Raw genomic sequence first — 22,200 nt, 5'->3', positions numbered from 1 at the left:
TTTGGTATCAGAGTGATTACTTGCCTCTAGGAATGATTTAGGGAGGGTTGCTTCTCTTTTCAATTTCATTGAAGAGTTTAAACAGTGTTGTCATCAAATCTCTTAAGTTTCTTGTAGAATTCAGCTGTGAATCCATCAGGATCTGGGCTTTTCTTTGTTGGTAAGTTTTTAATCATGTTTTCAATTTCGTTAGCTGTTGTTGGGTTATTCAAAATAGTTGTATCTTCTTGATTGAGCTTTGGTAGTTCACATGTTTCTAGAAATCTGTCCATTTCCTCTGTGTTTTCACTCTGAGTAGAGATTTTCAGAGTAGGTATTCATGATCTTTTGAATTTCCATAGGATCTATAGTAATTTCTCTCTTTTCAGTCCTTATTGCATGAATTTGAGTTTTTTTATTTCTTTTTTATGATAAGATTAGCTAGAGGTTTGTCAGTTTTGTGTGCTCTCTCAAAAAACCAGCTGTTTGATTCATTAATTCTTTGTAATTTTTTAATCTCATTGCATTAATTTTCTGCTCTAATCTTTACAATTTCCTCTCTTCTGTGAGTTTTGGGTTTGACTTGCTCTTTGTTTTCTAGAAGCTTGAGATGTAGCATTAGGTTGTTTACTTGTGCTCATTCTGTTTTCTTGATGTGACAACTTAGTGCTATATACTTTCTTCTTAGGACCACTTTCATTGTGTCCTACAAGTTATGGTATGTTGTATCCACATTTTCATTGAATTGTTGTTATTGCTTTATTTCTTCCTTAATTTCACCTGTAGCCCACTGGTTGTTCAGAGGTTGTTATTTAATTTCCATGTATTTATGCAGGTTTTGTAATTTCTTTTGCCATTAATTTTCAATTTCAGTGTGCTATTGTCAGATATTATGCATGGAATAATTTCAGTCCCTTTGCATTTACTTAACAATGTTTTATGGGTTAATATTTGGTCTATTTTGGAGAATGTCCGATGTACAACTGAGAAGAATATATATTCTGATGTGGTTGGGTGGAACACTCTGTAAACATTTATTAAATCCATGTGCTCACAGGTATGATTCAGTTCTATTATTTCCTGACTTTTTGTCTAGTTGATCTATTTCTTTATGACAGTGCCATATTAAGGTCTCCTACTACAATTGTGTTCTTGTGTATTTAGTTTTTGATGTCTATTAGTATTTGTCTTATATAGCTGAGTGCTTCTGTATTTGGTACATATATATTTATAATTGTTAGTTCTTCCTGATGTTTTCTAGTAAAATTTTTCTTCATTGCTTTCAATCATTTTAGGTTTGAAGTTCATATTGTCTGCAAACAGAATAGCTACCCTTGCTTTTTTCTGGGTTCCTGTTGCATGGAATACTGTTTTCTATCCTTTGACTTTTAATCTATGAGTTTCCTTTAGAGTTGGATGTGTTTCTTGTATACAGCATATTGTGGAATCCTGTTTCTTGATCCATTCGGTCAATCCAAATCTTTGATAGGTGAATCGAGGCCATTTACATTTATGGATATAACTGTTATGTACTGGCTCAAGTTTGTCATATTATTTTACTGTTGTTTGTTTTTGGCTTTCCCCCTTGTTTAATTGCTTGCCATGCCTGGTGGTTTGTTTCTGCTGTTGTTCTGGTCATTTTTATCTATATCTAATGTCTTTCAATTCTCTTTCTAGGATTGGCTTGGTGGGCATGAATTTCTTCAGTTGTTCTTTGTCGTGGAGGTTTCTTGTTTCTCCATTAAATTTGAAAGACAGTTTTGCTAAGTACATCAGTCTGGGTTGAAAGCTGTTTTCTTTCAGGGTTTGGAATACCTCACTTCAAGCTTGTCTTAATGTGAGAGTTTGTGTTGAAAAGTCTGCCATGATTCTGATGGGCTTTCCTTAATAGGTGAGTTGTGTCTTTTCTCTAAAAGCTTTTAGTATTCTGTTTTTATGTGGTATGTGGTGGATCCTAATTATTATATGTCTGGTGTAGATTTATGTTGGTTGTGACTGGCCTCACTTAACTGCATATCAGATTTTTCCCATGTTTGGAAAATTTTCTGCTATTACTTCTGTGAATAGTTTACCTATGTCATTTGCGTTGACTCCTCCATCTTCACTGATGCCTATTAGTAATATATTGTATCTCTTGGCATCATCTTGAATCTGCTGGATTGTCATTTCATGCTGAGTTGTTGTTTTTAAAAGTTCTACTTGCTAATTGTGATGTTGTCCTCAGTGTTCAAAATTCTGTGTTCAGGTTTATTTAAATGATTTTGCCAACTTTCAATAGAATTTTTTGTTTCTTGGATGTCTCTTTGAGTTTGTGTCATGGATTATGCTTGTTTTCTATATTGTTCATTCAAGGTTTCAATCAATTTTCCATGTTGCTGTATTTTTTTAAAAATCTATTTCTTCTCTGGCTATGCAGAGCAGCTCCTTTACTAAGGTTGTTATTTCTGTGTTTATATAGGAAACTGTTTCTAATTTGATTTCCTCTATAGCTTCATGAATTTGTTTCTTTATTTCACTTGCTATCTTTTCAGAGATTTCTGGTGTATGACTTTTTTTTTTTTTTTTTGTCTTTTTCGTTTTTATCGGTACCAGGGATCGAACTCACAACTGCCTGCTTGCAAGGCAGGTGCTTATGCTGCTGAGCTAAATCCCCAGCCCCTGGTGTATGACTTTTAAAGTCCTCTATTTCAATGTTGTCTGTACTTGCTCCTGATGGAATGTATGTTTGAGATTGCATTTTGCTTTTTCATTTTGTTGTTTTCACCTTTTGGGCTAATAGTTGGCCTTACAATCCCAATAGTCTCAACTGTTGGTAGTGTGTATCTTGGGGTCCTACTCTGTGGTTGATGTTTGTCTCATTGCTGGGTACCACAATGTAGAGGAGGGACAGTCACCAGTATTTCTCCTACAGGGCCTGTTGGGTGAGTCCTATATTCTTCCTGGGCTGACTAGCCTAGGAGTATTGATGTAAGTCAACCCTTAATTCCTGTTGTTACTATGTCTTCAGGTTATTCCAAGTCACCAGATCTCCTTGTCTATATAACATGTTTGTCAGCTGAGGCCCTGCTGTGTCAGTGGGTGTCTCGTAAACCCCTTTAATTTTCTCCAAGTTGGGGGAGGCCTAGTTGGCACACTCCTCAACCTGCCTGATGTTCTCTGTCTGGAGGTGGGAATCACCCACACTCTTGCTAAGTTCTCGAAGGTCTTAGAGTTGGAGGGAGTTTCATTACTGCTCCTGTTTACCCACTGATGACCTCTGTTTTAGTGGCAAACTCACCACACTATGGAGGTCTTCTCTTTGGGTGAGGGGTTACTGAGTCTTCCATAGACCCAGCATGGTTAATTCACTGCAGTCCAAGGATCTGGGGGAAGGACTGGAAGTTGAACATCAGCAACAGTATTAAGTCCAGGAGATGGGGGGGGGGGGCCCTGAGGACAGCATTCGGCGGCGGTCTGCGTGGCGGTAAGCCGGCTGGGCTGGGCTAAGCCAAAAGGTGGACTGAGGGCAGCGGTCTGCACGGTGGCCTGCAGAACCTGTTTTTAACTGCTATGCTCTGCTACCACTTAAATATTGTACATAGAATTTTACTTTTTAGTCTTGGCTAGATTCAGGGTCATTGGGATTCTTTATGGGATTGTCTTTTAGCTCAGTTTTTTAGAGTTGTCTGCTTAGGCAGGTTTTCCTTGTGAGGTGACAGTATAACTGATGTGAATCCTAGAATGATATATTCATAATATAGTAACCCCAGTGAAAAGAAAACAATATTCTTTTTATAATAACTAGCAAATGTTAGCATTACCTGAGCTTCATGGCATATGTCTGTTGTCCTTGCTACACTGTAGACTGAATCAGGTGAATCACTTGGGCTCAAGGGTGCAAGACCAGCCTATGCCATGTAGCTAGGCCTATCTCAAAACAAAAACAGAACAAAAAACAAGCCTGGAGATAGTGGCACATGTCTGTAATCTCAGTATTCAGGAGGCTGAGGCAGGAAGACAGTGATAAGTTTCTAGGCTATGTAGTGACTTGAAGGCTAGCCTGGACTATGTAGTGAGATGCTGTCTCAAATGAATAAACACCCTCCCCATCAAACATTCCCCCAAAACAAAACAAAACAAAACAAAACCACACAAATACTCAAACCAATCAAACCAAACCAACAAAAAACCTCAAGTCCTAGAATAGAATCTCATTGAGTAGAGTCGTATTCTCATTATTTTCTTTTCCTCCTGTTTTTTTTTAATTTTGAAGGCAGTAGAAATACAACAGAATAAGATAGAACAAAGCCAGTTGAGACAATGCAATGAAATTGGTACAGAACTTCACAGCAGTGAAGGGGATAACAGTTAATAGGTACCATAGTAGTTGGTCTAGCCAGTTAGATATAGCAAAGTCAAATCAAAGACAGAGTGTTATAAAACCAATCAAAAGAGAATATTGAATAGAGTAAAACAGTTAATCATAATGAAACAAAATGGTAAAAGCAACATTTTCTTTCAAACAGAAGATAGGAGGAGATGCCCCATATTTGCTATATTGCACACAGTCATCCTCCCAAGAGATGTTCAGACCTCTGTCCCCAGTTGCTATGGGGGGCTGGGGTAGGTTGGGGTGTTTGATTCACAGCTTGTACACTGGTAGGCTCGTAGGAGACGCTGGCTGGGTCTCTTCCTGGCTCGCACTAGAGAGAGGCACTTACCAAGAGGGTGGGTGAATTGCTACTTTATGCAGCCTGGGTTCCACCATGGCCGTGACTGGATGGCTGGGGCCACTGCCCCCATATTCTCATTATTGAACCAGTCTTTGTTCCTGAGGGTGAGATGGAATGAAATGGAACATTCTTTAGTGCCCAGTCTGGAGTGTGTGTGTACCCCTGGATCTGAGATGATGGCAGAGAACCCTTATCTATGGCAGGCACCTTAGGATGCTATTACTAAGAGAATAGGAATGGCCCAGGCAAAAACAACTATGTCCACCACACTTAGGATATTAGGATAATAGCTGTGCACTCTGACGTGTACCAGTAGTTCAACTACTTGGGAAGCTGAGACAGGAAGATTACCTGTACTACACTGCAAGACTGTCTCTCTCTCTTTTCTTTTTTTTATATATTTAGGACCATGTTTATGTTATCATGTCCTTCTGCTTAGTTGTTATTTTAGCCTTAACATGTCAAATATTTTCACAGAATTATGATGAATTATGATAAGTTGAAATCACGTCTTGGTGAAATTCATGATAGCAAAATGCGACTAGAGCAGGATTTGAAGAAACAAGCTTTGGACAACCGAGAAATAGATAAAAAAATGAATAGTATCAAACCTGATTTGATCCAACTGCGCAAGATCCGAGATCAGCATCTTGTGTAAGTAATGTGGGCCCATATGGGAGGGAGACTCCAGCATTTGAGTACTGCTGGACTAGAGATGTTAGCAATGGAAGAAAAGATTTGTAACTGAGAACTGGACAGTGAGACTGTTAAGAATTTAGAGATTCAGCCCTGTCAGTGGTGGGGCAGGCCAGATTGTAACATGACTGTCCTTCATATGGATGTTTTAGGAACCTTAAATGGTGGTTGTTGCCTTGGAGATTAAGTAGTCCAGATTAGCCAGGCATGGCAGTGCACCCCTATAATGCCAGCACTGAGGAGGCTGAAGCAAAAGGATCACTGCTAGTTGGGGCCAGGCTGGACTACACAGTGAGTTCAAGACCAGCCTGAACTGCATAGTGAGATGCTGTCTCAAAATAAATAAATAAATAAAGACTTGATTGTAGCTCAGTGTAAAGACTGGGTTTAATCCCTAGAATTACATAGCAACAACAACAAAAAGATTGTGGGTATAACTCAATAATAGAGTGCCTGTTTAGTATATGCTAGGCCCTGGGTTCAATCCCCAGTACAGCATCAGCAACAAAGTTAAGCAAGAATGCATAGCATATTGAAGAGCTTTGTAAATAAAGGGAGGAGATAGAAAAAGCAGGGATACTTCTGTAGTTGTGGTCACATCATGAAGCTGAAGAAAAATCCAAGAAGGCTATGCCATAAACTAGTGGAATGAATGGATGCACTTCTTTGTCCTAAAAAACAATAAAGATATCAGGAGATATGATATCCCAGTGCCACAATTAAGTGAGGTATCAGTCCTTTCAGGCTACTACAAAATACTAGAAACTAGTATCATATAAATTTCTCACAGTTTTGGAGTCTGGGAAGACTTAGATCAGGGTATCAACAGATGCAGTGTCTGGTGAGAACTGTATCCAATAATCATTTTTGGGACAAAAACAATTACAACTACACTGTAGTGAATAATTTTTAATAGCATCCTTTTCAAGAGATTTTTTTCTGTTTGCTATTGTGGCCAAGAAAAGCCCTGGAAATACTGTGAATATTGATCTAAGTGTGCTAACATGGATTTATACGTACATAAAAATTCAACAACCTGCATACATATACTAACATACTTGATATAACTCAAAAAAGGCATTAAATTTTTTTTAGGTATAAAAATTCTTGATATTTTTCAAAAAAGAAATTTGGTTGTTTACATACAGTTTTAGTCATCATGAGTTAAGGTTGTCATGAGTACCATTTACTTGTCTTGGTATTTATGAAAAAAAAAATGACTTGGCATCACAGTATAGGTGTGCTAATGAGAAATACATGCTAGGGAAGTTTGCAGCTCAAGGAGTTGAGTGAAGGTTGTGTGTTTCCAGCAACTTTACTGATACATAATTGACATCTATACAGCTCACTCATTTCAGGAGTATAATCCAAAGCCTGATGTGATGGCACATGCCTGCAGTACCAGCTGTTTAGGTGGCTCAGATGGGAGGATCACTTGGATCCACAAGTTTGAGACCAGGCTAGGCAACATAGTAAGACCACACCTCAAATTTTAAAAAGTGTATAATCCCTTGTTTTTAGTATATTTACAGATATTTGGAATCCTCACATATTTTGGGACATTTTCCTCATCATAAAAAAGAAATCTTGGAAGCTAGGTATGGTGTCACATGCCTAGAATCTCGGTACTCTGAAGGCTAACGCAGAAGGAGCACAGTTCCAGTCCAGCATGGGCACCTTAGTGACACAGCAGGATCCTATCTGAAAATAAAACATTAAAAAAAGAATGCCCAGCACCACACACACACACAGATCTTATTCCTTTCACCTATTAATTATCCTTATCCCCTATATCACCTTATCTCCCCAATCCTGAACAACCACTATTCTTTGCGTGTTATTGTATCTAACTATGACATGTCATGTAAGTGGAAACATACCATGTAATCTTTTACGACTGGCTTCTTTCACTTAGTGCGATGTTTCCAGGTTTCATACATATTGTGGCACGTTTCAGTACTTCATTTTTATGGCCATATAGTTTTCCTTTTGTATGTATTAACCTCATTTAATTTAACTGGCATTAATTGTTGCACATTTAGGCTGTTCTTACCTTTTGACTCTTGTCATTAATGCAGCTCTAGACATTCATGTACATGTATTGTGAACAGACGTTGAATATATACAAGGAGTGGAATTCCTAAATTATATTGTAATTCTATATTTAACTGTTATGAAAAGCGATTGAACTCAAAACAGCAGCTGTTACAGTCTAGTTTTCTTGGACTAAGTAAATCACATCTTAATATATTTATGATAACTCTGGTTTTTTTTTTTTTCTGGTGCTAGAGCTTAAACCCAGTTCCTCATTCGTGTTAGGCAGGTATCTTTTAATACTGAGCTCTAACGCCAGCACTAATAACTCTAAATAGTTATAAGTGTTTTTTCTCTTCAAAGCAATACATATAGTATCTTACTTTATTCTGATTTGGGGAATATGAAATTTTGTGTATAAAACTGATAAAAGACAAGTTTGTATTCATTTTAAATTAAAATTCGTTCATTCCAAGCACCCATTTGCCTCGTTATACAGAAAATGTTTATGCATTTTTCTTTTGAGATCCTCCTGCCTGAACCTCTTGAGTAGCTAGGATTATAGTTGTGTGCACCACTACACCTGGCTTTGTATGGAAAATGTTTAATCTCATTTTTTATTGGGCCTTTTCCCATTTCCTGTGTACACACACACACACACACACACACACACACACACACACACAGAGTCACAGTTGGATCCAGTTAGAACTGTTTTCCTGAAGTAGCACCAGGAAGTAAAGGACAAAGCTCCTGACCATAATTGTTATTACACCCTTCCTCTGCTCCTAGTCCTTGGGCTCTGCTGTTTGGTTAAATATCCTTTATAGTAATCTCCTAATTGACAGCCAACAGATTGCTTTTCTTTTGTACTGGGTACTGAGCCCAAGGCCTGTGCACTGAGGTGCTAAGGTATATCTCCAACCTTTTTTATTTTTAGACAGACAGGGTATTGCTGTTTCCAATGCTGGGCTTGAAGTTGGAGTCCTCCTGTTTTAGCCTTCAAGAATGCTGGGATTACAGGTGTATATACCATGCCTGGCCAGATTCTGCATCTTCAAACTCTCTTCTTGTGTTGAAGGTGTCCTGTAGTTAAGCCACTCCATTTCATATATTAGCTGTGCTCTAGAGGAAGCCTACACTCCCCTAGGAGTACTGCTTTAGCTTTAAGCTATTTTTTCGGTCCTTTCAGGGACTTCTCATCTTACTCTTCTAGTTTAGAGTAAAACACAAGCCCTTTTCCTCTTGAAGTATGACAGATTATAAGGCAAATTTGGTCTTTAGGGAGGACAGTATATATACTTTTTCTCCTCAATTGCTGGGGCAGGGGCAAAGAAAGGGTATGATAATTAGCTATCTTCTCTCTCTCTCTTTTTTTTGCCATTGTGAAACAGGGTCTCAGTAGGCAGTTTGGACTGGCCTTGCACTCACTTTGTAGCCTAGTCTGACTTCAAACTCAGTAGTTATCCTTCTTCCTCTGCCCTCCAAGTGCTGGGATTATAGGAGTACGCCACCATGCTTGCTTTTTTCTCTCTTTTTAAAGATAATGTTAATATTGAACGTAACCTGCCAGTAAATAATTAATTAATTGAATGTCCTGTGCTTGCGCTATCTTAAACACTGGGAATATAGCCACGAACAGGACAGGATCTCCCTCCCCCCTTTTAAAAGCAATTTACATTATAAGGGAGATAAACATAAATAGGAAATAAAAAATAATAAGTTTCAGCCAGCTATGAATAGGATAAAGTAAGGTCAGTTATAGGGAGAGGGGATTGCCTTAGGACTGTTAGGGTAGACACTGTGAGGAGGTATTCATGATGCAGTCTGAATGCTAAGGAGTCTTTGCTGGGGATGAATGACTTTTTATACTCTACTCCACTTTCAGACCATTGGCCATCAGAAAGGAACTAAATGTGATGGCTTACATCTTTTGATAGCTAAATGTTGGTATTTTAAGATGACTATGGTTTGTTTGATGAGGAAATAAATTTATATCACTTACTCAGATTCCTGCCTGAATTTCTTGTGGTTTACTTAGGGCCAAAAATAGACCTTGAAATTTCCAGATAGAATTTGAAACTTAATTCAGTGGGCCACACAGGGAGGGAATCTTCTAGCTTAGTGGCAATTGGGATGCTCACCAATGATAAGTTTCTAAATGATGATTTCAGAAACAAATGTCCTATGTGAGCGCAAGTGTATGTATATTTGGTGGCATAAGCTTTTAGAAAAGGAAAGTGAAAAGTGAGAGATAGGCCTAATTTCAAGTAGTTTTCTGTATTTATGCTTGTTGCAAAAAAAGATGAGTTCATTATATATTAGGCTTTCTTTTTCCTTTTTAAAAATTAGTACATGTTTGTAATACATTGTCATCCCGTTATTAGTTGGAAGAAAAGTAATAGAGATAACTGGGTATGGTGGCACATACTTGTAATCCTAGTACTTGGGAGGCTGAGGCAGGAATACATAGAAAGTGAGGTCAAGGCCAGCCTGACATACTTAGCAAGACCAAAACAGCTGGGTGTAGTGGTGCCTGGCTGTGATCCCAGCAGTTGGGAAGGCTGAGGTGGGAGGGTTACTGTTAGGGCTACATAAGCGAGTTCAAGGCCAGCCTGCACTATCTAGTAAAGCTCTGCCTCAAAAGAACAAAACAAAAAACAAAAAAATGCCCCACCCCAAAAAACCCAAAACTGAAACAAAAGATGAAGACAGAAAGAGAGGTAGGTATAGGGAAATTTAAGGAACCCTCTGGCCACTCCTGGCAAGACTAGAGATACAAGTTGTTCCTGATCTCTCTTGAAGTTTGGTCAGATTGGACATAACTACTTTGGGCACTTTATTTAAGACTCTGACACTGGTGTCTTCCTTCTGGCAGATGGCTCAATCACAAGGGAGTGAGACAGAAGCGCCTAAATGCATGGCTTGGAATCAAGAATGAGGATGCTGATGAGTAAGTTCTCTTTGAGCCTTTGTGTCAGGGACTTTGTTACCAGTGTGAGACGTGGACTCCATACAGGCTGAGTTGGTTCTCACTGTCATTTGATGATACTAAATCAAGAAGTTTGCAACTCTTGAAGTGCGTCACCTTATAGGCATCTGAATTCAGAAACCTGCCCAGCCACTGGGTGCATCCATGCTGCTCTTCGGATATTCATGTTTCAGCTTACTGGTTGAAACAGGAGTTCTGTGCTTTGTGTACTCCTGCAGATAATGAGGTTGTTTAAAAAAACGAAACAAAACACTGACCACAATATTGCCTTGTTATTTTATGGTTAAAGATTTAGAAGATCATTTTATTCATGAATTAGCCTTTAGGTACTACAAGTGTTTTATTCATGAATTTACCTTTAAATAGAAATTGTTATTAAAAACATTATTTTTAATATTTACCTTTTAGGGCCTATTTTATCAGTGAAGAAGATGAAAACCTGCCACATTATGATGAGAAAACCTGGTTTGTTGAGGACATCAATCGTGTGCAAGCAGAGGACTTGCTTTACGGAAAACCTGATGGAGCGTTCTTAATTCGGGAGAGCAGCAAGAAAGGATGCTATGCCTGTTCTGTGGTGTAAGTCTTTTTTGGGAAAAATGAATTAAGAAAAATGAAACTTAAAATTATCTTAGGGATTTAAATTTACATGTTAAACAAATCTCTTGGGGGCTGGGGCAGTAGGATCTTGAGTTTGGGCCAGTCTGGGCTATATAGTGAGACTCTATCTGAGAGACAGAGAAAGAAAGAAGTGGGGGCGGGAGGAGAGAGGAGAATGGAGTGAAATTGTATGATAACCATTAGCCATGCCATGGTCAGATTTTGCTTGAGAGTGGTATGTATTCCTTGAGAAGGCAGAGATGCCATTGACAGAGTTCATACTTAGAAAGGAAATCATGATGATCCTGAGGGAGCTTTGGTGCCAGACACAGTGTGCTCAGACCTTGACTCTACCATTTCTTTGCCTAGTTTCTTAATCTGCATAAGAAGGATGCTAATAAAAATACCTGTTTTGGGGGTTTTGTGAGGATTAAGTAACTTAATATATGTAATGTAATATACTTTGGACATTGAAACTGAGGATAGAGGCAAAGAGGTTGGCATCACACAGATTTCCAACTGTTTGCCACTCTGCAGTGACCTCGAAGTATACTTTGGATGGTTGTTGAAGTAGAGATCTGAATAAGTTCAGTTTTTCATTAGAATCTTGTAGCAAATTTAAAACAATCTTATTGAGGTCTGATTAAAAAAAGGTAAATGTTTAAAATTTTTAATATTATTACAGTAAAAGACATATTGCCATTAAGCCTTCTTGAAATACTTCTTTGAATACACTTATTTCATCGTTCTTGCCACTTTCCTAAGCAGATTTGGAAGTCCTTTTTTCTGAGTGTTTTTAGTTGTGCTGTTGTTGCTGCTTTGATGTTCTCAATCAATTCAAAAACTTTAGCCTTTCATGGTCAGTTTGATTTGGGGGGAAGATCCAGAAGTGGCACAATGCCAGATCCAGTAAATAAGGTGGACAAAGATGCACCATAATGTTTTTATTGGACAGAAATTGCTGTATCAGAAGCTGTATCTGATAAAGGAGTGTTATCATGATGGAGCATTCCATTTCTCAGTCTATTTTCTATTTACATCATTTCTTATACTATTCTGAGTTCATTGTGGTGTTTGTTTGTTCACTGTGGATACAAACTTGCATAATTCCATAAAGGTAAATTGATGCACTTTTTTTTTTTACATGAGAAGAAAGAGTAGTTTCTTGTGAGAACTCTATAAAAGTTTGGTCTTATCATGATCATAGATCCAAATTTCATCTCCCATGATGACATTGCTTAAAAAGCTTCAATTTGAAGTAGCACAATTGCACAACTCTAGTGAAAGATGTTGATTGTGATCCATGATTTATAATATACTCCAAAACACACGTCTTAGCCATTGCTCACAACTAACTGATACACTGAACAAGTTGTTACTAAGGGTCAAATGCTGCTTTCTGAATTGAAGATCTCTATCTTTTTGTTGAATGGCACATGGCAGCAACATTCGCTATATATATATATTTAAAGTTATATCTCATAGTAAGACATTAACATATAAATCACTTGCTTTTCCATTTTAATTTCTGTTCACATAAATAAGCATAAGAAGTTACTGATCTTGCAGGCTTTTACAGCCTAAAGACCTGCAGCCATCAGTGCATATACTGGAGAGTCAAGTAGTGAAAACTTACAATCCTATTGTTGTTACCATTTGGAAAATAAGAAATTTAGCCAGGCAGGACAACTGGGTCTTTTGCTCAGTGTAAAGGACCTGGGCTCAAAATAAATGAGAAATCTGTAATATCTTTAACAAAAATAAAAAATGCATGCTGCATCTCAGCAATAAGTGAGAGTATAATCCTATCACCAGTGGGTTCTTTGAGTTTAGAATAATGGTTCCAAGATTCATTGATGTTAGATGTGTCAGTACTTCTTTTCTTTTTATTTCTAAATAATATTCTGTTGTATAGCTGGGTCACATGTTTTTTATTCATAATTTTGAGTGAATAAGTAGTATATACCAAAGAGAGCACTAAGAGCTGGGTGTAGTGGCACACATATATAGTCCCCGTACTCTGAGAAGCTGAGGCAGGAAGTTCACAAATTTGAGCTCTGTCTGGCAATTAAGTGAAACTTTGTCTTAAAAATAAAAAGGGCTGATAATGTAGCTCAGTTTGAAGGCCCTTGGTTTAAGCCCCAGTACAGGAGGGGGTGGAGCAAGAGAGTGAGGATGTGAGATGATAGGAGAGAGAAGAGAGAAAATAAGACATTGATTAGGGGTGAATAACTACATAGAAGATCAGCAAAGAAACAGAAACTTGAACACATTCTACCCAATAATAATGAAATACACTTTCTTTTCAAATGCAGATTAAGGGCCAGAGATTCAGCTCAGGGGCATAAGCGCCTGCCTGGCAAGCATAAGGTCCTGAGTTCAATTCTTGGTTCAAAAAAAAAAAAAAAATTAGAATATCAAATGCACATAAAACATCCATGATCCACCATAGTTAAGTCCATAATAAAAAAAGTCTCAATAAATTTAAAAGCATTGAACCATACAAATGATGTTTCCCACTACAGTGGCATTAAATTAAAAATAAAAACAAAGAAATTTGAAAAATTAACACATACATGGACAGTAACACATTCCTAAATAACCAGTATGTTGAAAAAAGAAAGCAAGAGAAATTAGATGAGTAAAATGAGTAAGAGAATGCAAATGAGTAAAATGAAACTACCATATAGAAAATCAAAGCAGTGCTAAAATGCACATCAGTAGCTTAGGCACTGATAGTGGAAAGAAGGATCTCAAGTTAATAATGTAGTCTTCTCTTACGGTAAGAAACTAGAAAAAGAGCAAACTAAAGTAAACGAAGAAGAAAAAAGATGATAAAGATTAGAACTGGAGAAAATTCAAAGAATGGAAAGGAAATCAAAGAAACTGAAAAGTTGGTTCTATGAAAAAAAATTTAAAAAGAGGAGATAAATTACCAAAATCAAGTTGAAGGAAGGGGCTTTTTTTTTTTTTTTTTTTTTAGCAGTACTGGGGATTGAACCCTGGACCTTTGCACTGAGTTACATACCAATCCCTTTTAAAATCTGTTCTATTTTTGACTTGTGATTTTTCTTAGATGCTAAGTGACTCATGCTGGGTTCAAACTTTTCATCTTCTTGACTTAGTCTTCTGGAGTGCTGGGATTATGGGCAGGTACCAAAGGAAGGAGCATTTTTATAGAAATGAAAAAGATAATAAAGGGACATTATAAACATTTTATATGTCAAGAATTTGAACAACCTATGTTTATTGTTAGTTAACTTTCTGGAAACACACGAACTCCAAAAACTGACTCCAGAAAATTAGAAAATTTAAATAGAACTATAAGAAATTGAATTACTAATTTAAAAAAACTTAAAAAGACAAAACAAACAAACAAAAAAACCAAAAAGCAAAGCACAAGTCATGGTAGCTACTAGTAAAAGTGGATTTTTACTACATATTTAAAATAAAAATGCTAAAAGGTGATTTTTAGGCTAGTCGGAACTGCATAGTAACCGTTTTAAAAAGAACAAAAACAAAAAAAAAAAAACACCCATCTTTCACAATCCTTCTAAAAAAGAAAACAAGAGGAAAGAATACTTTCTGCAGATATTCAACCTGCCTGTTCAGATGTAGGACCATGCTGCAATGTCAGATTTACATTACAACCCACTGCTTGGACTTAGGACCTGTCTTTTTTTTTTTGGGTACAGTTCTGTACCTCTTGTTTATAGAGCCTCTGTGTATTTTTTTGTACAGTACACCTTCTTTATAGAGTACTGTAATTTTTGCTGATTGTACTATACAATACTGTAGTTTTATGTTACACATTCTGGCACTACATGTAAGACATATGCAAATTAAAAGCAAAGTCATCAAATTTCCTTTGACCATTTGTTTTGAATATTGTAATATTATAAACTGTTTCTCATTTGGCAACCTAGCTGTAGGAACAGAATTTAGTCATTAAATAAGAAGTGTCTAATTCATTATATGACAGCAGTATTACCTTGACACCAAAAACAGACACAGACATCAGAAGAAAAGTTATGGCGCTTATCTGCAAAGCTTATGAGGAATATGGTTTTCCACAATTTAAAAAAAAATCATGAACAAAATATTAGCAAAGGAGCTCCACAACCACATAAAAAGGATTATCCTAAGAATGCAAGGGTGGTTCAACATAAGAAAAGCAATCAATGTGATAAACTATCTTAATAAAGAACAAAAATTACATGATGATCTCAGTAGCTTTGGAAAAAGCTTTTCAAAATCCAACATACTTTCATGAAACAAACAAACAAAAAACAGAAGAAATCGGGAATAAGAAGGAATTTTTACTCCCTGATAAAGTATATCAATGAAAAATCCCCTGCTAATGCCATATTTAATTAATGATGAACAACTGCTTGTCTTTCCCTAAAATGAGGAAGCCCAGGATGCCTACTACTGGCATGACACTGCTCTTCATCATTGTAGAGGAGTCTCTAACCAGGGCAATTAGGCAACATAAATAACAGACATCCAGATTGGAAAGGAAGAAATAAACTGTTAGAAGTGAGTTCATAAAGGTTACAGGTCATACAATACAAAGGTGCAATTCTATATACTAGCATGAACAATCCAAAAATAAAGTGATGTTGGGTGTGGTGGCACATGCATATAATCCGAGGCTGAGGCAGGAGGATCACAGAAAGTTTGAGACTGGCCTGGGCTACATAGTGAGTTCACAGCCAACCTGAACTATATAGTGAGACCCTGTCTCAAAAAACAAAATAAACAACCAAAAAAGACACATCATTTATAACCATATCAAAATGATGATACAAGTAGGAATAAAACCAAAAAACAAGAATTGTAGTAAAAATTACAAAACATCATTGAAAGAAGTTAAAACTTTAATAAGTGAAAAGACATGCTGAGCATTAAGAATACTTAAGATAGCATAACCTCCTAAGTCAGTGTATACATACATTCAGGACAATCCTATCAAAATTCCAGCTGGATATTTGTGGATGATAAAATGTTCCTGAAATTCACATCAAAAGGCAGGGGACCCAGAAGAGTCAAAACATAGTCTTGAAAATATAGAAACAAGTTGTAGCACTCACACTTTTTGATTTCAGTACTTAATGCAGAGATACAGTGAGACTGTGAGGTTCTAACATAAAAAAGAAAATATATGTCAATGAATAAAATTGAGAGTTGAGAAATAAACTCAGATTTATGGTTGTTTTAATGTATTTGTGGGCAGGTCTATAAGAGGATGAGGAGAACACAATTTTCTAAGCTTTGATTGACAAAACACTTCTGAGTCTCCTTTGTATAGCAACTGCTGTCAGATTTCTGGCCATTTATTGTCCTTTACCTATTGTTATCTGCCTTACTGTGTTTCCTATGGTGTATCATTGCAGTGCCGATGGGGAAGTGAAGCACTGTGTGATCTACAGCACTGCTCGGGGATATGGCTTCGCAGAGCCCTACAACCTGTACAGCTCGTTGAAGGAGCTGGTGCTCCATTACCAGCAGACATCCCTGGTCCAGCACAACGACTCCCTCAACGTCAGGCTTGCCTACCCTGTCCACGCACAGATGCCCTCGCTGTGCAGATAGAGGGGGAATGCACTAGCATTTTTCTAGTTTTTATTAGACTATGATGAGGGCATTCTTTCTACATGGACTGCTTGTTTTGCACAAGAAGTGATTTTGTGAATGTGAAGTGGAGAGGCCAAGCAGAAGCCGGCCAGGGTGGGGAAATAAGGGGCTTGGGGTCTCTAGGACTCAGCAGTGCCAGGGCACTGAAATACTAAGGTAGAAGCAGATGCTGTTTTTTTGGAAAGTCTGTTTCTATTTCATTGAAGGTTTTGTTTCTGTTTAGCCAAGTACCCTCACCAGAACATACTGGGTTTGTGGGTAGAGAGTGGGATTTGAAAGTCTCTGAAGATAGAGATTTTCTTTTGGTCCTCAACTGGGTTGGGAGGAGTTGTTTTACTCTGGTTGTCACTGTTTCTCCCAAAACAAGTTTGTCTATGATAGAATGTAATTTGATAAGAAAGAAAGAAAGAAAGAAAGAAAGAAAGAAAGAAAGAAAGCAAGCAAGCAAGCAATCAACTAAAAGAAAACATGGAGACTTAAGATTTCATGACCAAACAAAAAAAAAGTCTAAGTCAACAGGGTAAGACCAACAAAACAAAACAAAACAAAAACCAGACTTGTCTTACAAACATTAAATTAATAATTTAGGCTTTACCATCTCATTATCTCCCCCTCTCTAAAGAACGATATTCAGAAACCAACAAAGCAATGTTAGTTGCCAGATCAAGTTCTAAACAGAGACGATGGCACTAGTAGCTGAATGAGGCTTCTGTACCAAAACTTGAAAATAAGAGAATGAGAAATGTGAGTTTTAGCAAACACTAAATCTGTCAGTACATTTTCTTTTGTCCCACCTTGTATCTCTGAGATGAGGAATAGCATTCTTTTCGTGCAAATAGTGAAGTTTGAATCATAAAATGAAGTTGGTGCTTGTGTGGTGTTCCTTTAGCTTAAAGAATGATGTTTGAAACCTTTGTGACTTGTTTTTATGAGTAAAGAAAAAGTGCAATCCAGTGCTTTTAGATGGCTTGATATACCAAATACAGAACAGCATTCTTGTATGTGCTTCCCCATGTTTAAAGATCCTTCAAGAGGCCAATTTTGTGGTGCATGCCTATAATGCCAGCACTTGGGAGGCTGAGGCAGGAAAATAACTGCCAGCCTTGGCTACATGGTGAGTTTAAGGTCTGTCTGAACTGCAAATAGCGAGACCTGTCTCTGAAATAAGAAAGGCCCTGCAAGAACCAGATGGCTTAAGTTACACGGTTTAATTTCCCTTTTATTTTTGGTAGAGTTTGGGAGCTATAGGTGGCTAAGGAAAAGGAATCAGATTGTGTCTGAGACCTAGTAAATCACAGACCTAGAACCCTAGTGTCCAGGATAGTCATGCCATATTACACATACAGTAGTTTCTGAAGCTTTTGCAGGAAGGAGAGAAACTGGCTTTGAGTTTAGACTGTTAGTAGAAGCCATCTAGAAGCTTTTGTTATTGCTTTTTTGTTACCTTGCCATTAAGGCAGTGTGCAGAGTCTGCTCTCATGCTCAGGTGGTTGTGATTTTAGGCCAGGAATTGTCTGCTTCCTGTGGTTAACTTTTTTAGGTGAATGAAGGTAGCCTAGCAGAGTGGAGGGCAGGCATCTACTCTGTATTCCTGTATGTCCCACAGTCACTTGACAGAGTCCAGCTGCCCCAGAGCCAGTCCTGGAACCACAATGGGCTTTGGTGTGAGTTATGTGTTTGAGCCAGGGCTGTGCAGCTTGCCATCCAGGCTGAGCTATAGGAATAGCCAGTAACCATGACTTGGTCTATAAGGCTAGCTAGGAAAGCTGGTTGGGGGCTAAAAGAAAAAGATTACTTTATCTGAGCACTTATCTGAGTGACAGTATCTAGAATGAGCAATGATAAATTAAAATTTTTGGAAAAATGTCCAGTTTCTATCAATGAAGAAAGGAAAGAAAGGGTATATCTTTGGCTTTTCCTTGTTTACATTGGAGTCTCAGGACTAAGATCAAGACGAATGAACCCCCTCCAAAATAATTGTTCTGACTTAAAAGCCCTTAACTGACAGCCAGCACAAGCTTTCCCCAAACCACTGAATTGAAATCTTGCTGAAAGTTTCACTGCAGAATGCCAGTCTAATGGCTGCTGGCCATACCTAAGTGGTTTGTACTTGATGTTGAACTTTCTTAATAACCAGTAGTGAGGGTGCACAGAACCCCTCCTATATGGTTCTAGTGTGTTCTGAATGTCCTAAACCAAAATAGGATGGGGTACATCCCTGCAGCGTTGATGACTATGTGTGTCTGTACCTTGTTGGACAGATATGGAAGGTGTGCAGGAAGTACAAGTAACCACAGAATGTCTATACTTGTGCTGAGTTGTGGAGAAGGGGTGCAGTTTGTTACATTCCTTTTTACCCCCTTTTCATTCTTGAATTTATTGCTTTGTAGGATCTAAGACCCAAGATGATTCGAGAAATCGGAATGTATCCTTTCTAACCAGTTGTCACATGATCTGCTTGATCCTGAGCCAGTGGAAATGACCAACTACTGGGCTCCAAGTGTGTTGGGGGCAGGATGCTGCTCCTTTGTCCTATGGCTTGGGAGCAAGTTTTGGCTTTCTTCCTGAGTTTGACTCTACCTCCTATCCTATGATGTGGGCCCTGAGAATTTCTCTCTTGGTATCTTAACTGCAGTTTCACTGTGACAGGTAGAGACATAGATCAAGACCAGAGGTGCTCATCATTCTCCTGGCCACAGAAGCCAGCCATCAACCTAAAAGCAGCACGGGGATGGCTAGATACAGGTCCTGGGTTCCTCTTTTCCAGGTGGAGCTTTCATCACAGAACAATGCTGTGTGTATTCTTGGCCACAGGTACCAAAAATTTGCAGTGGCTCAGTAGGTTGCCTGTGTCCGTATCACTGACGTGGCCAAGGATGAAGACTTCTAACATTGCCACTCCCTGTCCAAGACCTTATGGGATTTCCCATTTACTTTAAACCTCAGACACTCTGAAGAAGCTTTACAAGTCAGTTAGGTGTCTTCCATGTTTCCTCTTCTTGCTGCAAGGAGCCAATCCCATGCATTCTGTTGAGCCAGGAATTGCTTATGGGCAGGTCCTGGCTTCCAAGTTGATCTGTGTTACCAGTTAAGACTCCAGAGCAGGCTTTAGAAACAAGAGGGTCAAAGAGGACCTGTGTAGGCCCCTTGCTACCAACTGCTTACCTTGCTTTATCTCCAGCTACTTGTGACAGATAACATTGTTTCCTTACAAATTGCAGCATGTGACTTTGGTGCCCTGTTGTTACTTGTGAAAAATCTGTTCTGTTGTCCTTGTGTAGTCCAAGAAGATTCATGTAGTTACATAAAAATATTACTCACAAGGAAGCCAACTGTATGTCTTGTGTTGGGACAATTCATAATGTAGTTCCTAGACCATTTGCAAATTGTTTTGTGTCACCAGATGTGTTCAGACATTGCTGTGCAGTTGTGGGGGAGGGAGGGGGGAAGGTAAGTGGTGATACTGTACTGGTTGGGCATTTTGTTTTTTACCTTCCCCAAGAGGGGAGTCTGGCCAACTTGCTCCATTAATGCAATAAAGACATTGTAATAAAGCATTTTTTTGTCTTCCTGCTATGGAGGGGCCAAGTTTGGGGAGGGGACAAGATAAGCAGTCTAAGGTACTGAAAAGCATTAAAACTCCTCTCTAGTAAGCACCAAAAGACAGATCCTTGGGCTGAACTGGGCCCCCAGAGATCATGGCACGATGTTCTCTCTGCTCAAAACAGGACACAGACTTAGATACTGAGAGAAGAGGTTAAAACTGAGAGCCATGAGAGCCACTTCCAGCCTCCTTTCATTTGTTTACTGGTTGTTATCATGTAGTCTGTTCTACTTGGAGGCTGGGGTTCCTGTTGCTCCAGGCCCTGTCTACTCTCCAAGGCACTTCAGGGTTCCTACTCACAGGGAACACAGCACACAGAAGATGGCTTCTTACTTGGGATAGTGCACTTCTCACCCATGAGTTTCCGGCCTCACTCACGTGTATTCAATTACAAAATCAGATTGAGCAGGGGACGGACCAATGGTTCTAAGTGACCTTGCCTGTGTTCTTCCTCTCAACTATATTTTAGCCGAGGATAGTGGTGCACTACTGTAATACTAACAGTCCAGCAGCTGAGGCAGGAGGATCACTGCAAGTTCAAGACCAGCCTGGGCTACATAGTGGTTTAAGAAAAGCCTGATTCACATATTGACTCCGTATCAAAACATAACAACAAAAAAAAAGACTATTGTTGTGAACTGTGATGACTTCTCTCAAATCTGACTCTGCACTCAAGACACATTCCCTCCCCCTCCCCTTTTTGAGACAGGGTCTTAACTATGTAGTTCAGGCTGGCCTCAAAACAGTAGTGATCTTCCTGCCCCAGCCTCTGGAGTGCTGGAACAACAGGCATCATCACACCCAGATCCCAAACCTTTCTAAGAGAGTTTTGTTAAGTCACTAAATTGCCCAGGCTGGGTTTGAATTTGGGATCCTGTGTCAACCTCCCAGAGTGCTGGGATTATAGGTGTATACCACCACACCCTGTGATTTGGGAGACTTATTTACATCCATGAATCCACCTGTGGTCTCTACACCAGTTATATCCATTTCTCCTGCCCAGACTTCTATCAGAAGAGAGCTCATGCTCAACACATTGAATGTAGTGCTGAATTCAGGGTTGCTAACCTCATGGCCCTGACTCTGTTGCTATTCCATTGTTTCATAATTGAATCAAATTTTAATTTTTGTAGCAAACTAAGTCACCATCCTTGATAGCCCTTCTTATCTACATAAAACCCTTTACCAACTCATATTTTATCTTGAATATCATGTCTAACCCTAATACCAAAGGCCTCCCTTCCATTGCTACTCTCATCTATTCTCATTACAGGAACCAGTTATTTGCAACATAAACTTGAAACTGTATAAAACACTTTTACACTGTATAAAAAACTTTTTCCTCCTACAGTGAGTCACAAATTTTTTTTTTCAAAGAGATGGGATCTTAGGCTGCGTTGCCAGCTGACCCTAAACTCTTGAGCTCGTGTTCCTGCTACATCAGCTTCCCAAGTGGCTGGTACCCCAGGCATCTGCCACTTCACTTGGGTAACTTCACTTGGGTAATTACAGAATTCTAGCTTCTTCCTGATTCAGGATCTTACTTTGTACCTTGTCTTTTCTTGGGCAGTTCTCTCAGCCAGTACATCTTGGGTCTCCTTTTTCATTCTGCACATTCCCTGGGCTCCTAATTCTGCATCCTTTTCCATACCTCAACCTTCCTCCTTCCCTCAACTAGAGCTGTCTCCTTACTGCTGTTCTACTTCAAGCCAACATCCTGGGTCATATCATTCTATTTCTGGGCCTGTGGATTTCAGTCTAGCCTGCTACACTGCAGCTAGTGATTTTCCTATAATTTGGAAGGACACTTCAGGCAAGTGCACTCTCTTTGGAATAATCCAGCAGTTTCTCAAAGGCAGCACCACTGGCACTTAGGGCAGGCATTTGCATAACAGGGTGTTTGGTTACCTGCCCCTCCCCTACCCTCCTTTCGCCTGAGGTCTGCT

At 38.7% G+C, this 22,200-nt stretch overlaps 1 protein-coding gene across 3 annotated transcripts in view; it reads left to right on the top strand.

The window, feature by feature from the left end:
- The window catches only part of Pik3r3 (phosphoinositide-3-kinase regulatory subunit 3), a 178,372-nt gene extending 158,165 nt beyond the window's left edge, over positions 1-20,207 (top strand). For all 3 annotated transcript variants that reach the window (XM_063236393.1, XM_013144231.3, XM_003462492.5), the window contains exons 7-10: positions 5,169-5,345; positions 10,300-10,374; positions 10,822-10,992; positions 16,410-20,207. In XM_063236393.1, the coding sequence (XP_063092463.1) occupies positions 5,169-5,345; positions 10,300-10,374; positions 10,822-10,992; positions 16,410-16,608 (622 nt within the window). In that variant the 3' untranslated portion in view covers positions 16,609-20,207. The remainder of the gene's footprint in view (positions 1-5,168; positions 5,346-10,299; positions 10,375-10,821; positions 10,993-16,409) is intronic.
- Positions 20,208-22,200: the final 1,993 nt, after the last annotated feature.

The sequence above is a fragment of the Cavia porcellus genome, unplaced genomic scaffold (assembly GCF_034190915.1).
Source record: "Cavia porcellus strain 051 isolate PalLab524CR breed Dunkin Hartley unplaced genomic scaffold, mCavPor4.1 scaffold_25, whole genome shotgun sequence".
Lineage (NCBI taxonomy): Eukaryota > Metazoa > Chordata > Mammalia > Rodentia > Caviidae > Cavia > Cavia porcellus.
The sequence above is the reverse complement of the archived record's forward strand: the minus strand, read 5'-3'. Positions and strand labels throughout refer to the sequence as shown.